This window comes from Lepisosteus platostomus, chromosome 2 (genome assembly GCF_059453375.1).
Source record: "Lepisosteus platostomus isolate fLepPlt1 chromosome 2, fLepPlt1.hap1, whole genome shotgun sequence".
Lineage (NCBI taxonomy): Eukaryota > Metazoa > Chordata > Actinopteri > Semionotiformes > Lepisosteidae > Lepisosteus > Lepisosteus platostomus.
In genome coordinates, this window is record NC_142612.1 from 54,187,746 (window position 1) to 54,201,601 (window position 13,856).

General features: G+C 42.0%; 1 protein-coding gene and 1 long non-coding RNA gene across 6 annotated transcripts; both read left to right on the plus strand.

The window, feature by feature from the left end:
• The first annotated feature begins 832 nt into the window (after positions 1–832).
• LOC148676519 (uncharacterized) lies at positions 833–5,832 on the plus strand. 5 transcript variants are annotated; one of them, XR_015927097.1, is made up of 5 exons: positions 833–996; positions 1,338–1,685; positions 3,724–3,908; positions 4,431–4,516; positions 5,140–5,832. XR_015927097.1 is itself a non-coding variant. In XM_088608500.1 (5 exons), the coding sequence occupies exons 1-5, from the start codon at positions 948–950 to the stop codon at positions 5,206–5,208; spliced, it is 576 nt and encodes a 191-aa protein (XP_088464626.1). In that variant the 5' UTR covers positions 834–947; the 3' UTR covers positions 5,209–5,832. The 5 variants fall into 5 exon arrangements, 2 of the variants coding, with proteins under 2 accessions (XP_088464626.1, XP_088464625.1); XM_088608500.1 differs by having other exon boundaries at positions 834–996; positions 1,425–1,685; positions 3,798–3,908; XM_088608499.1 differs by having other exon boundaries at positions 835–996; positions 3,798–3,908.
• Positions 5,833–6,854: 1,022 nt separating this feature from the next.
• LOC148676520 (uncharacterized) lies at positions 6,855–13,856 on the plus strand. The gene is made up of 7 exons (XR_015927114.1): positions 6,855–7,420; positions 7,657–7,686; positions 7,963–7,989; positions 8,226–8,252; positions 9,704–9,814; positions 12,512–12,597; positions 13,018–13,856. It is a non-coding gene; the product is annotated as an uncharacterized LOC148676520 (long non-coding RNA).

Consider the following 13,856-nt stretch of genomic DNA (forward strand, 5'->3'; position numbering starts at 1 on the left):
TTCTTGCAGACAATGTGGGAAAGGAATTAAAAAGGCACCCCAAACGTTATGATATATAGTTAACAGCGTATATTCTAAAACAAGGGATGTTATGTTAATATTGTATAATACACTGGTTAGGGGTCATTTAGAATAGTGTAAGCAGATGGCTGTGTCAGCATGCGTAGGCCGCAAAAGAGCAAGTACAGGTTTATTCATGGCTGGAAAGAAAAGAAAAGAAACACGTTTTGGCTGTGGAGGACACGCCCGAAGAAGGCTCCACAGTCAAAATGTTGTGTTTTTTTTCTTCTCTTTTCAGCACGGAATAAACCTTTTCTTTTTCTGATTCAGAACAGTGCATGATTTTGAGACACCAAGTAATAAAAAAAACATTGCTGCTCTGGAATCAGTCCAGAGAAGAGCAGCAGATACTCTCCTGGGCTCAGAAGAATCAGAAAGTCTCTTCCTGACAGGCTGAAGGATCAAGACTCAATTCCTGAGGGAGAGGCAGGGATTCCTGGTCATATTTTACACATAAACATAAACATTTTTTCTAAAAATACAACTCAGTAGAGTACAGTTTGTTATAAAACACCTTCAGGTCTCGTTAGATTATTCTGTTAATGAAATAATTACAGCAGTCATGTAACAGAGTTCAAATAAAATAAAAACTTCAAGACACTAGGTCATCCAGAAGTTCAGATGTCACACAATCGTTATACTTTGAGATCTGAGTGTCCGTCAGTGGGAGAAATGCTTGTATATTAAGTATCTCCAATGGAGAAGTCCTGATCTGAACAAGAGCAGAGCCTGTGTGCTCACTGCCAGAGCAGAAGTGTGTCCACAGTTTGTCTAAACTTCCTTTGCCCATTTCACAGAAAGGCAATTTCTACTGCAGGCGGAGTCAGTACCGATCAGCACGGAGAGGAGTGCTCCCTTGACACACAGAAAGCAGACGTCATTTAAAAATGTTTACTAATCCCTGCAAGAAGATGAAAATTAGTCTGGTCTTCACAAGTGAGTATGGGGGAAAAATCTTTACTGGGCTTCACTCATTTCTGCTGCAGGGAGAAGGAAGGAGATCTGCCATGTACACACAGCAAGGGGCGCTCTTCCTGACCCTTGCATAATAAAAACTGAATTATGTTGTGCAAGGAAAAAGCAGGGTGTTACTAAAGGTTTTGTAAAACAAGTAGTGTAGAGAGTTAGGTGTTTACAAAAAAAAAGACTACAGAACCTACAAATCAATTTTTACATTTCATTTCTGATTTCCAGAAGTGTAAACATTGATCTTTGTCTTTTTAAGAAATGTTTTGTTTGACAACTTGGAAAATGAAACGGTTTGATTTCGGTTGCAGGTTTGTTTTTCTGCAGCTTGTTTGTTAACTGTGTGTCACTGACTCCTCACACTGGGGAGACTGTGACTCTCCAGTGTCCTTTCAAAGGGATTCACACCTACTGGCTCAGACAGCAACCAGACCAGTCCCCACTGGTCATACTGCAGGTTCTGAGACCTGAATCTCAAACAGTCATCTACTACAACAGATTTGGGATACGACATTCACTGAGGCCAGACAGCAGCCTGTCCATCCATAATGTCTCCCATGAGGACTCAGGAATGTACTACTGTGCTAGGAGAGAGATCGACGCTCCAAACAGAGCTCTTGTGATCAGCAACAGCACCACACTGAGTATCAGTAGTACCGGTAAGATCACCCTCTGTCTTCTCACGAAACTTTAATCAGTTAGGGCTTATATTTACGGTATGTGTAATTAAAGCCTCAGTTGGATTAATAATTTAACTTCTGAATTAATCTTGTAAAATAAGACATTTCATAATTCGTAATTCATAAAAAAGATGGTACTATACTATACTATATAAGATACTATATTTAACCAGTTTGCTTTGTAACTTTTTTTTAAAAAAAAAAGTTGTATTTTTAAATCCAAACAATAAAGATCATTTTCCTTTTTTTGGAAAATTTGACATGTCTTTAATTTAAAATGAGCATATTTCTGTTTGATATTTTTTCTAAATGTCCGGATAAATTAGTTATCAAAGGTTTCCAAAGACTGCATCACTGCTGTAGTGATGTACTACAGGACTGTACTCTGTCTACAGAAACATCTGTACAGACAAATTGTGATAGAAACAAAAGTAAAACATTTGTTTTCTGCAGTCCTCTAGTTTTATATGCACAGAATAATCTGTAAATAACTATGTTATTGATTTATTGAAATTTCAAGATAGCAAAAAAAAACCCCAAAAGTAATTATTTTCCCCCTTTTTGATGCCAGCCTTATACTTAACACACCACTACAGGCCCACAGGTATTTTGTGTTGGTGCAGGCTATAGAGGCTGGTTTGAATGATTCTTTAAACAAGCTTCATTATACCTATTAATTTCAGAGTATTCTGTTAACAGAAGATCTCTTCCTTGATGTGAGATTTTTAGAATGTTTTACAGCACATCCCTAAGAATGCATAACATCCCCAAATCTTGCACAACTTGTTACGATATAAAGGACAGGTCATTTGTTATGCAAATCAAACAACCAAAAGAAGAAGTATTTGATAGAAAAAGGATTAAACATTTTAAAACAAATATTTCTTCATAGACTATGGATACATTCATGTCTGGTATGTCTGTGTATGAGACAGACCTGAAAAGACGATCTTATGTTTTCAGATGTTCTGGATTACAGATAATGAGCATTTCTTTTTGCACAGTGCAGTAAATTTAACTTAATTTCACACTTAATTTTGAGTTAATTTCTTTGCTGAGGTATTAATCCAGTTGTGGTACAAAGCTGGTGAAAGAAAAGCAGAAAGAATTTGAAATGTCACTGTTCAACAACAGGCAACAAGATCACTACAGCTGGTACTGTATATATCTTAAATGAAGGGTTTTTCTCTGGGCCTTGAAATAGCACCAGAATACTGAAACATAGTGATGTGAGTATCAGTGGGGATAACACTATTTTAATTAATCTCAATTTAATTAATCTTAGGGAAATATTAATTTGACTGAAATCTAAGCAAAATTTAGAAGTGAAGGATACATTACACAGATATAAAAGATTCAAATCTCTCATGAAAGTCATTAAAATACAAATTTGAGTAATAAAACTAACTGTTTTTCAGTTTTGAATGTAATTTCTAAAAATATTATCTAGATTTCTTATTCTTTCACCTTGACACCTTCCCTGCTGCTCTGATCTTTTCCTTGTGCCTAATTAACAGTCTAAATCTTTGACTGATTTAAATCAGTCAAAGATTTAGACTGTCTAAATCTTTGGTTTTAGTTTCAAAACCTCTAACTGCAGGAAATCAGTTTGATTTCATATCGTCAGTCTGTGAAAGGGAGACAGTAAAGTTCATGTTCGACAGGCCTTAGTATTCAACTATTTTTTTGAACGCTTTCATTTTTTAATTTAATTATGTTAATTCAGCTTTGATTTTAGACAGAAAACGGTGTTAAAATTTGAAATCTAGTAGCCAAAAAACATTTTGCTTTAAAAAGAAATTCTTGCACTTAGGTGTACTCTGTCTCTCTGCCATGCTGGTTAAAAACTTGTCCTCTAAAGCAACTGTTGTAGACCTTCAGTCCATTTGTGTGTCTACAAAAGTATTGTGAAATTATTCTTTCTCTCTGGCTTGATGGTTTAAACCTCTGGAATTCCTCTCAGATGACTGGTAGATTATCTTTCTGTCCCTCAGTCTGATTGTCTAAAATCTTCCAGAGTCACTCCAGTCTCTCCCATTCCCACTGTCCGCAATACTGCTCAGCACAGATCCTCTCCCTGTCTGTCCTCAGGCAGTGCAGCTGTGGTCCAGCTCTGCTGTCAGTGTCCAGTCCTGTGGGCAGTGCTGGGAGTCCTCTCTGTGCTGCTGCTCTGCAGTGTGGCTGCTGCTGTGAGGGGGAGAGGTGGGTACAGTCCTGGGGTCACTCTATGAGCAGAGAGGTGGTACAGTCCTGTGGTGGCTCTATGAGGGGGAGAGGTGGTGCAGTCCTGGGGTCACTCAGTGAGGGAGAGGTGGTACAGTCCTGGGGTCACTATGTGAGCGGAGAGGTGGTACAGTCCTGGGGTCACTCTGTGAGGGGAGAGGTGGTACAGTCCCGGGGTCACTCTGTGAGGGGGAAAGGTGGGTACAGTCTTGGGGTCACTCTGTGAGGGGAGAGGTGGTACAGTCCTAGGGTCACTCTGTGTGGGGAGAGGTGGTACAGTCCTGGGTTCACTCTGTGAGGGAGAGGTGGTACAGTCCTGGGGTCACTCTGTGAGGGGAGAGGTGGTACAGTCCTGGGGTCACTCTGTGAGGGGTGGTACAGTCCTGGGGTCACTCTGTGTGGGGAGAGGTGGTACAGTCCTGGGGTCACAGTCCTGCAGAGAGACTGGAGGGCAGCCTGTGCAGCAGGCCTGATGGGGGTTCATCCGCTCCTCTGTTACAGGGGGGAGATCGCAGCTCCAGCAGCACCCTGAGACTCGGGTGCGAAAGGAGAGCGGAGAGGCTGGGGGCGCTGAAGGACACTATCAGGTGAGCAGTGGGGATCAGTTCTCACACACTGCCTGTGTCTCTGGGCTGCCAGGCTGAGTGGCGTCTGGGCTTAGAGATGATTAGACTGATGTAAACTCCTTCATTCTAAATTCATATCTTGTACATGTGTTTTTGTTAGGTTCAGATAACAGGCTCTTAAATGAATGCATGCCGTATTTAATTTAAAAAGCTTGTTTCATACGCAACTTATTTTCAGAAAAGTAACTTTATTTCATATGTAATGTCATGTTTGTACTACTTTTAGTATAGCCTTAAAGTGATGTTATATTGTTCTTTAAGATGGAAATTAAAATTTTTACACAATGTTTAGTAGCTTGCTTATGTAACGAACACCCCACTGCGTATAACAGGGATCTCATCCGTCAGGGCTGTGGGAGTTCTCCTTTAGCTCAGCTGACAAGTTCCCTGTTGCGTGATGCCAGAGACCGTGTTCACGCCCAGGCAGTGAGGGACGAACTGGCAGGGCAGGTGTGGCAAGGGTGGAAACGACAAGAATCGTTACACTTACTTGCTTGCTTGATGAATCAGTGTGTTAGCCCTTCCCCTCAGTGTCCTCTCAGCCCCTGTGTGACAGCAGCACTGACCTCTGACCTGTGTTGCAGGAGCTCTCTCACAGGGACACTGCAGTGTATGAGGTCTGTGGGACTCAGCATCAGCACAGGACACAGTAGAGCAGAGCTGCCACTCTGGAGCTGCACAGCAGGAGGACACATCTGGAAGAAGAGAAGAAGAGACAGAAGCGCAGAGGAGATGGTCTTGCTGCGTAGCACTCTGAGAACGCAGCAGAAACAGGGCCGCACTAATGAACTTATTCGGTTATACTGATCTACAGTCTACAGAGCTGTCCAGATTCCTCCTTAATTGACGCTGCAGAAAATTTAAGTCAGAAATTGAGCCATTGATTCCACCTGTCAATAGAAGGCGCTGCTTCTTTCTTTTACGAGATGACTGGAGTGTTTTTAACAGTGGACATTAAACACCCAGTTATCAACCACGACACTGTCTCCTCTCATCTGTGACGCTCAAACCACTGTCTCTGTGCTTTTCTCAAGACAGCTTTTCATGTAGACAGGAGAAGTGATTTAAACTGAATGTAGACCCAGTTTTAGGGACCGGATTGAATTTGTGTTTTAGATTTCACAAGGTCATGGTCACAGTGTTGCAATAAAAGCTGATCAGATACTTGTGTATCTGGTATCATTATTTGAATGCGAAGGGATTGCAGCTACTAACAGATTCATAACCTGAAATGTAATATTCCAAAAGAAAATAAATCTCTTTTGTAGGAGAGTGTCTGATATCTCGTCTTTCCAGTATGTGTCTGCTCACCATAAAGATATCACATATCGAGAGGAAGGTAGAAATTTACATGAGATCATTTACATCTTATAGACAATGTAGGGAAGCAATTAAAAAGGCAACGCAAAAGTTATGATATATAGTTAACAGTGTATTATGAACTCAAGGGATGTTATGTTAATATTGTATAATACACCAGTTCGGGGTCATTCAGTATAGTGTTCAATTATGTCAAGTAATTGAAATAACATTTCTCTAGAATCAGTCCAGAGAAAAGCAGCAGATCCTCTCCTGGGCTCAGAAGTATGTGTCATCTTGACAGGCTGGAGGATCTGGATCCTTTTAGTCTTGAACAGAGAGGATTATGTGGAATGGTCAGTGATTCCTGGTCTGGAAGGATTCTTCAAGCACACCCAACAGAACAGAACTACTCATTTATACCAGCTAAGTTCGTTGAGTGCCTGGTATCTGGTGGTTTTTGTTTCAACCTGAGTAATCCATTAAGCAATTAACCTAACTCAGTAAAAGTGCAGTTATTTGTTCTAAAACATCTTCACACCTGGTTATATTAGAATGTAAATGAAATAATTACAGTAGTCATGTAACAGAACTTAAATGATACAAAAACTTGAAGACTCTAGATCATCCAGATGCTCAGTTCATGATACATGCTTTATACTCGGAGATGCAATCATACAGACCTGAGTGTCCATCAGTGAGAGAAATGCTTGTATATAAGGTAACTCCAATGGAGATGTCCTGATCTGAACAAGAGCAGAGCCTGTGTGCTCAATGCCAGAGCAGAAGAGTGTCAGACACAGCGTGTCTAAACTTCCTCTGCTGGTTTCACAGAAAGGCGGTTTCTACTGCAGGCAGAGTCAGTACCGATCAGCACTGAGAGGAGTGATCTCTTGACACTCTGAAAGCAGACATGATTCAAACAGAGAAGATGAAAAACTGCAAAAAGATGAAAACTGGTCTTTACCTCGCGCGTGAGTATGAGGAGAAAATCCTGAAGATATTGAAGAAGGAAAAAGCATGGTGTTATTGAAGGATTTGTAAAACAAGAAGTTTAGAGAGTTAGGTGTTTAACAATTTTTAAAAGACTGCAAATCCTCAAATCCATTTTTACATTACATTCCTCATCTCCAGATGTATAAATATTGATCTTTGTCATTTAAAAAAAAAGTTTTGTTTGACAAGTTGGAAAATGAAACGATTTAATTTTGGTTGCAGGTTTGTTTTTCTGCAGCCTGTTTGTTAACTGTGTGTCACTGACTCCTCACACTGGGGAGACTGTGACTCTCCAGTGTCCTTTCAAAGGGATTCACACGTACTGGTAAAGACAGCAGTCAGACCAGTCCGCACTGGTCATACTGCAGACTGTGAGACCCAAATATCACCTGGCCATCTACTACAATGGGTTTGGGAGACGACATTCGCTGGGACCAAGCAGCAGCCTGTCCATCCATAACGTTTCCCATGAGGACTCAGGAATATACTACTGCGCTAGGAGAGAGAATGATGCTCAGAACGACGCTCTTATGTTTAGCAATGGCACCATGTTGAGGATCAACAGTACTGGTAAGACAACTCTTTCACTTCAAATTGACGCTGGACTTGAATCAGTTAGGACTCATATTTACCGTATGTGTAATTACAACTAAACTTAAAGAGCTTTCTGTGTTAATAATGTAAAATAAGAGACAATTCATAATTCAAAATAAAAACATGGCTGTGAATTTTTCCAGTCGTTTTTTTTTTTAAAACAGAATACATTGTTTTGTTGATTTCAAAACAATTTTTCAATTGTGTTACAGGTGAACTCATTCTGACAATCAATGGCACTGGTAAGCTCATTCACTCCTTTCTCACTAGCACTGTACTTTACCAGTTTGCTTTGTATTGTATATAAAAATCTTAATTAAAAATCATTTTTAACAGAAAAAATAAGTAGCATTTTTAAATCCAAATGACTGAGTTTATTTCCAAACATTTACATTTCTTTAAATAAATATGCTTATTTTCCTTTGATATTGTTCTAAATGTCCGGACAAATTGGTTATCCAAGATTTCTGAAGACTGCATCCTTCCTGTAGTTTTAAAAGATTCTGTCTTCTCTTCAGGTCCTGACAAAACTGATCAAAATAAAGGTAAAGGTGTTGTTTTCTTAAGGTCCTCCAGTTATATGTACAGAACAATTAGTAAATAACTATTTGATTATTTTACTGAATTTTCCTCAACGATAAAAAACAACTAAGTAATTACTTTTTCACTTTTAGATGTCAGCTGTATACAAGCACACCAGTATAGGCTGGCAGGCAATAGAGACTGGTTTCAATATCTTTTCAAATAGCTGTAGTTTTAAAAGATTCTGTCTTCTCTACAGGTCCTGACAGAACTGATCAAAATAAAGGTAAAAGTTTTGTTTTCTTCAGTCCTCCAGTTATATATACAGAACAATTACTAACTAACCATTTTCTTATTTTATTGGATTTTCCTCATAGATAAAAACCAACTAAGTAATTATTTTTTTCACTTTTAGATGTCAGCTGTATACTAAGCACTCAAGTATAGGCCGGCAGGCTGTAGAGGCTGGTTTCAATATTCTTTCAAACAGCCTTCATTATAATTAATTTCAGAGAGGACCTGTAAGCAGAAGTTCTGTTCTTTGCTGTGAGAGTCTAAGAGTGTTCTATATCTCTAAGAACACAGAATATCCCCAAATCTAGCAAAACCTGTAATACATAAAGACAGATCATTTGTTATGCAAGTTGAACAATCAAAAGCAGATGTACAGTATTTGATTGAAATAGGATGAAATCTTTAAACAAATAATTCTTCTTAGAATATGAATGCTTTCATGTCTTGTGTGTATGTGCATAAGACAACCCTGAAAAGACAATCTTATGCCTTCAAGAAGATTTCAGAATAAGAAGATTTGGTTTTGCCGAGCACAGTAAGTGTCTTAATTTCAAATTCATTTCTTCACTGAGGCATTGATCCAGTTGTGATACAAAGCTGACGAAAAAAAAGGCAGAAAGAATTTGGAACTTGTTAAAAAAAACACTGTTCGACAACAGGCAACAAGATCACCACGGCTGATGCAGTATATATCTTAAAATGAAGGGTTTCTCCCTGGTCCTTGAAACAGCCTCAGAATACTGATACATGCTGATATCACTATCCCCACTTAATTAATCTTTATTTAATTAAGGCCCAAAAAACATTAATTTTACTGAAATTTAAGTAAATGTCAGAAGTGAACGAAACATTACACAGATTAAAAAGATATAAAAATATAAAGTTTCTTATTAAAGACATAAAATACTGTACATTTATTTAAGTAACTATTATATGTTTGAGAATGTAATTTCTAAAAATATGATCTGGATTTCTTATTTTTTCACTGTCACACCTTCCCTGCTGCTCCGATTTTTTTGTGCCTAATTAGCAGTCTAAATCTTTGATTTTATCTTCAAAACCTCTAACTCTCAGGAAATCAGTTTCCAGACCATCTGAGATAGAAGACACTAATGTTTGTGTTTGACAGGACGTAGGATTCAATTTTTTTTTTGCTATAAATGATCTTTGCTACACAGCCTACTCTATCTTTGATTTTTGAAAGAAAAATGTTAAAATCTTCAAATCTAGTACCAAAAATATTTTAAAATAAAATTATTGTGAAAATATTCATTCTCTCTGTCTTGATGGTTAAAACGTCTGGTATTTCTTTCAGATGACTGTTAGATTATCTTTCTGTCCCTCAGTCTGTCTGTCTAAAATCGTCCGATGTCTCTTCAGTCTCTCCCATTCCCACTGTCCACTGTACTAGTCAGCACAGATCCTGTCTCTGTCTGTCCTCAGGCAGTGCAGCTGTGGTCCAGCCCTGCTGTCAGTGTCCAGTCCTGTGGGCAGTGCTGGGAGTCCTCTCTGTGCTCCTGCACTGCATTGTGGCTGCTGCTGTGAGGGGGAGAGGTGGGTACAGTCCTGGGGTCACTCTGTGAGGGGAGAGGTGATACAGTCCTGGGGTTACTCTGTGAATGGAGAGGTGGTACAGTGCTGGGGTCACTCTCTGAGGAGAGAGGTGGTACAGTCCTGGGGTCACTCTTTGAGGGGAGAGGTGGTACAGTCCTGGTGTCACTCTGTGAGGGGAGAGGTGGTACAGTCCTGGGGTCACTCTGTGAGGAAGAGAGGTGGGTACAGTCCTGGGGTCACTCTGTGAGGGGAGTGGTGGGTACAGTCCTGGGGTCACTCTGTGAGCAGAGAGGTGGTACAGTCCTTGGGTCACTCTGTGAGGGGAGAGGTGGTACAGTCCTGGGGTCACTCTGTGAGGGAGATGTGAGGGACAACAGCACCCATGGCAGGTACTGTGTCCTTCTATCCAATCTGGTTAGTGCCAGCCTCAGCAGGATGAACTGATAGTTTAGCACTGTTTCCACTCTCAGGTGTTGCATAGTCTTGCCCCACACCTCCTTGTAAAGGGGCAGCTCCAGAACGCATGCTCCTGCGTCTCCTCCATGAAACACATGTCCCGGGGCCAATGTGGGTTCCTGATGATCGAGTGCATGTAGAGGACCTCTCTGAACACCAGCTTCTGGTGCACGGCCATCCAGTTAGGTCCTTTAGTTTGTTGTCCAGTTCCATTGACAGCATCCTTTTCCAGATTTCTCTGGGAACCCGCAGAGTTTCTCCAGTGACCTGTTGCTCTTTCACCTCTTTGTACTGGGCCCTGTGGTCTGTACAGAGCTCTGGCTGTCTCGTAGCCTTGTACCTCTGGCTCCAGCCTGACGATGAACTGGTAATTGAGGCTTATGGAGTCCTGCAGCTCCTGACAGAGGTTGCATAATCAGATGCAGTCGAGGGGCAATGTGGCATGTCCCTCCCCCCTTCCTCAACCGCCTGACACATTCTGTTTCTTGGTACTCGGTACATCTACCTCTCCAGATGGACTTGAAGAGCATTCCATGCAGCACTAATCTGAATCTGGCCTGCAGTGGGTACTCACGAGCAGCAGCTGGCCAGGTCATTGAGCATTTCCTTCCGTTTCAAGGGTTCCATCAGAAAGTAGATGTTAATCACTCTCAGCTTCTGGCCTCTCCAGTCAATGTCTGTGACCACCACACCACGGAGAATGTGACCCTTAGCTTCATATCTCGATGTTCCAGGAAGATTCCCACTCCGGAAGAGCGTACTCTTCCTACACTCCAGCCTACACTCCCGCTTGTCACTTTAGTTCCACAGGTGGAGTTCCTGTAAGAAACATACTGAGAACAGCATGGAGGCCAAGTAGTGAAAGACTTCTTGTCTTTTCACTCTGTCTCTTAGCCCCCTGACATTAGTACAGATGAATGTTAATTTCACTGGCATGGTGGAGTTTTAAAAGGCTTTGCCAGTATTGCTTATAGCTTACCCGGACAGCAGTGATAGATTAAAGTATTGGACTTGCCTTAAATGTAACGTCTGTCATTTGGAGACTGGGGAGAGCACACTGGGCTCCCTCCTGGTCTTGCTGAGGGTTAGAAAGGGACTTCTCTGGAGAAGCCTACTCCTTCCTCCATTTTGTTCTCACAGGGGGTCTCACAGTCCTCCCCATCTGTGTTGAGTGGGCTATCGGCAGCTCTTTCGCGGAGGCTTTTCAACCCGTTCCTCCTCTGGGGCTCCTTGTCTCCTTTGTCCTGAGCCCAAGAGGAGGGTGCCCCTGTCTCCCGCAGGATCTTGAAATGGTTCTCTTTCAGGGGATTTTTTTTTTTCCCCTCGGGCAGTGGTTCTGCCCTGCTCTGCCTGATAAGCCCACAAATGTCTGTTATTTTAATGTCAACAAGCCAGTTCTATTGATGCTTCATTTTTATTCACACAGTGCGCTGACAATTAATTCAGGGTGACTTACAATTATCAAAACATAGTTAGACTTAATAGTTACAACAGCCTCCATCTTGTATTTGCAGGTCTCAAGCCAGATGTTTTAGAACAAAGCTGCTTTTTTTAAACAAGCAATAACCGCTGAGCAGGCCTTCTAGCTGTGGTTTCCACCAGCCTGCTTCTCTCTTCAGTCACACAGCAGCGTGGTGTGGTTTCTCCTGCTGCCTGTTCCTTCACTGTGTGGCTATTTGTGAGCTGTTGATAGAGAGTCAGTGCTGGGCCCCAGCAGGGCAGCTGAGCAGAGTGAACAGAGAGGAAGCTGCTGGCTGTCACAGACCAGGGGGCCACTCTGTGAGGAGAGATGTGGTACAGTCCTGGGGTCACTCTGTCAGCGGAGAGGTGGTACAATCCTTGGGCCACTCTGTGAGGGGAGAGGTGGTACAGTCCTGGGGCCACTCTGTGAGGGGAGAGGTGGTGCAGTCCTGGGGTCACTCTGTCAAGGGAGAGGTGGGTACAGTCCTAATGGTCACTCTGTGAGGGGTTGTACAGTCCTGGGGTCACTCTGTGTGGGGAGAGGTGGTACAGTCCTGGGGTCACTCTGTGAGAGGAGAGGTGGTACAGTCCTGGGGTCACTCTGTGAGGGGAGAGGTGGTACAGTCCTGGGGTCACTCTGTGTGGGGAGAAGTGGTACAGTCCTGGGGTCACTCTGTGAGAGGAGAGGTGGTACAGTCCTGGGGTCACAGTCCTGCAGAGGGACTGGAGGGCAGCCTGTGCAGCAGAGCTGATGGGGGTTCATCTGCTCCTCTGTTATAGGGGGGAGATCCCAGCTCCAGCAGCACCCTGAGACTCGGGTGTGAAAGGAGAGCAGAGAGGCTGTGGGGGCTGAAGGACACTATCAGGTGAGCAGTGGGGATCAGTCCCCACACATTGCCTGAGTCTCAGGGCTTTGGGACTGGGCTTGCACATGATTAGACTGATGTAAACTCCTTCATTCTAAATTTATATCTTGTATATGTGTTTTTGTTAGATTCGCATAACATGCTCTTAAATGAATGCATGTCGTGTTTAATTTAAAAAACGTATTTTCAGAAAAGTAACTTTATTTCATATGTAATGTCATGTTTCTACTACTTTTATAATATGGCCTTATAGTGATATTATACTGTTCTTTAAGATAGAGATTAGCATTTTTACACAATGAATTCAGTTTTAAAGCTTTATTACTTGCTTGCTTGATGAATCAGTGTGTTAGCCCATCTCCCTCAGTGTCCTCTCAGCCCCTGTGTGACAGCAGCAGTGACCTCTGACCTGTGTTGCAGGAGCTCTCTCATAGGGACACTGCAGTGTATGAGGTCTGTGGGACTCAGCATCAGCACAGGACACAGTAGAGCAGAGCTGCCACTCTGGAGCTGCACAGCAGGAGGACACAGCTGGAAGAAGAGAAGAAGAGACAGAAGCACAGAGGAGATGCTCTTACTGTGTAGCACTCTGTGAATGCAGCAGAAACAGGGCCGCACTAATGATCTTATTCGGTTATACCAATCCATACTCTACAGAGCTGTACAAATTCCTCCTTAATCGAAACTGCAGATTTCAAGTCAGAAATTGAGCCATCGATTCCACCTGTCAATAGAAAGCGCTGCTTTTTTCTTTTACGAGAAGACTGGAGTGTTTTTAACAGTCGACATTAAACACCCAGTTATCAATCACGACACTGTCTCCTCTCATCGGTGTTTACTTTTTCACCAAGCTCATTTCCAGATATAGCCATCATCTTTCTGTCAGAAATAATAACTCTGTCAGTCATAATAATGACTGAGCGGACTATGTGATCCAAGTGACTGGCACTGTGTGTACCCAGCAGGCACTTGGGTCTCTGCTGAACTCTGGGAACTGCCTGCCTCTTGTCTCCCAGCTTTTTCCTGAACTGCACGTCCTCCTACAGTGACTGTGACTGAATGTGAAATAGATCCTTCTGCTCCGGGTAGTCTCCTGTCTGAACTGCAGCAGCCAGGACTGCATAGAAGATTCTGGAATCTCTCTCTTTTACACAGTTCACAACAATGGAAAATGTGTCTTTGTTCTGTGTAATTTCAATATCACTCTTCTCATCACATGTCCCAGCAATATAAAGAATTTGACTTTAAAACTTTAAAAA

Excerpts from the sequence above, each read along its gene's own strand:
- LOC148676519 (XM_088608499.1), top strand. The coding sequence starts at position 948 with ATGTTTACTAATCCCTGCAAGAAGATGAAAATTAGTCTGGTCTTCACA. Across the intron at positions 997-1,337 it reads AATTAGTCTGGTCTTCACAA|GTTTGTTTTTCTGCAGCTTG; the intron begins GTGAGTATGGGG and ends TTTCGGTTGCAG. Across the intron at positions 1,686-3,797 it reads ACTGAGTATCAGTAGTACCG|GCAGTGCAGCTGTGGTCCAG; the intron begins GTAAGATCACCC and ends GTCTGTCCTCAG.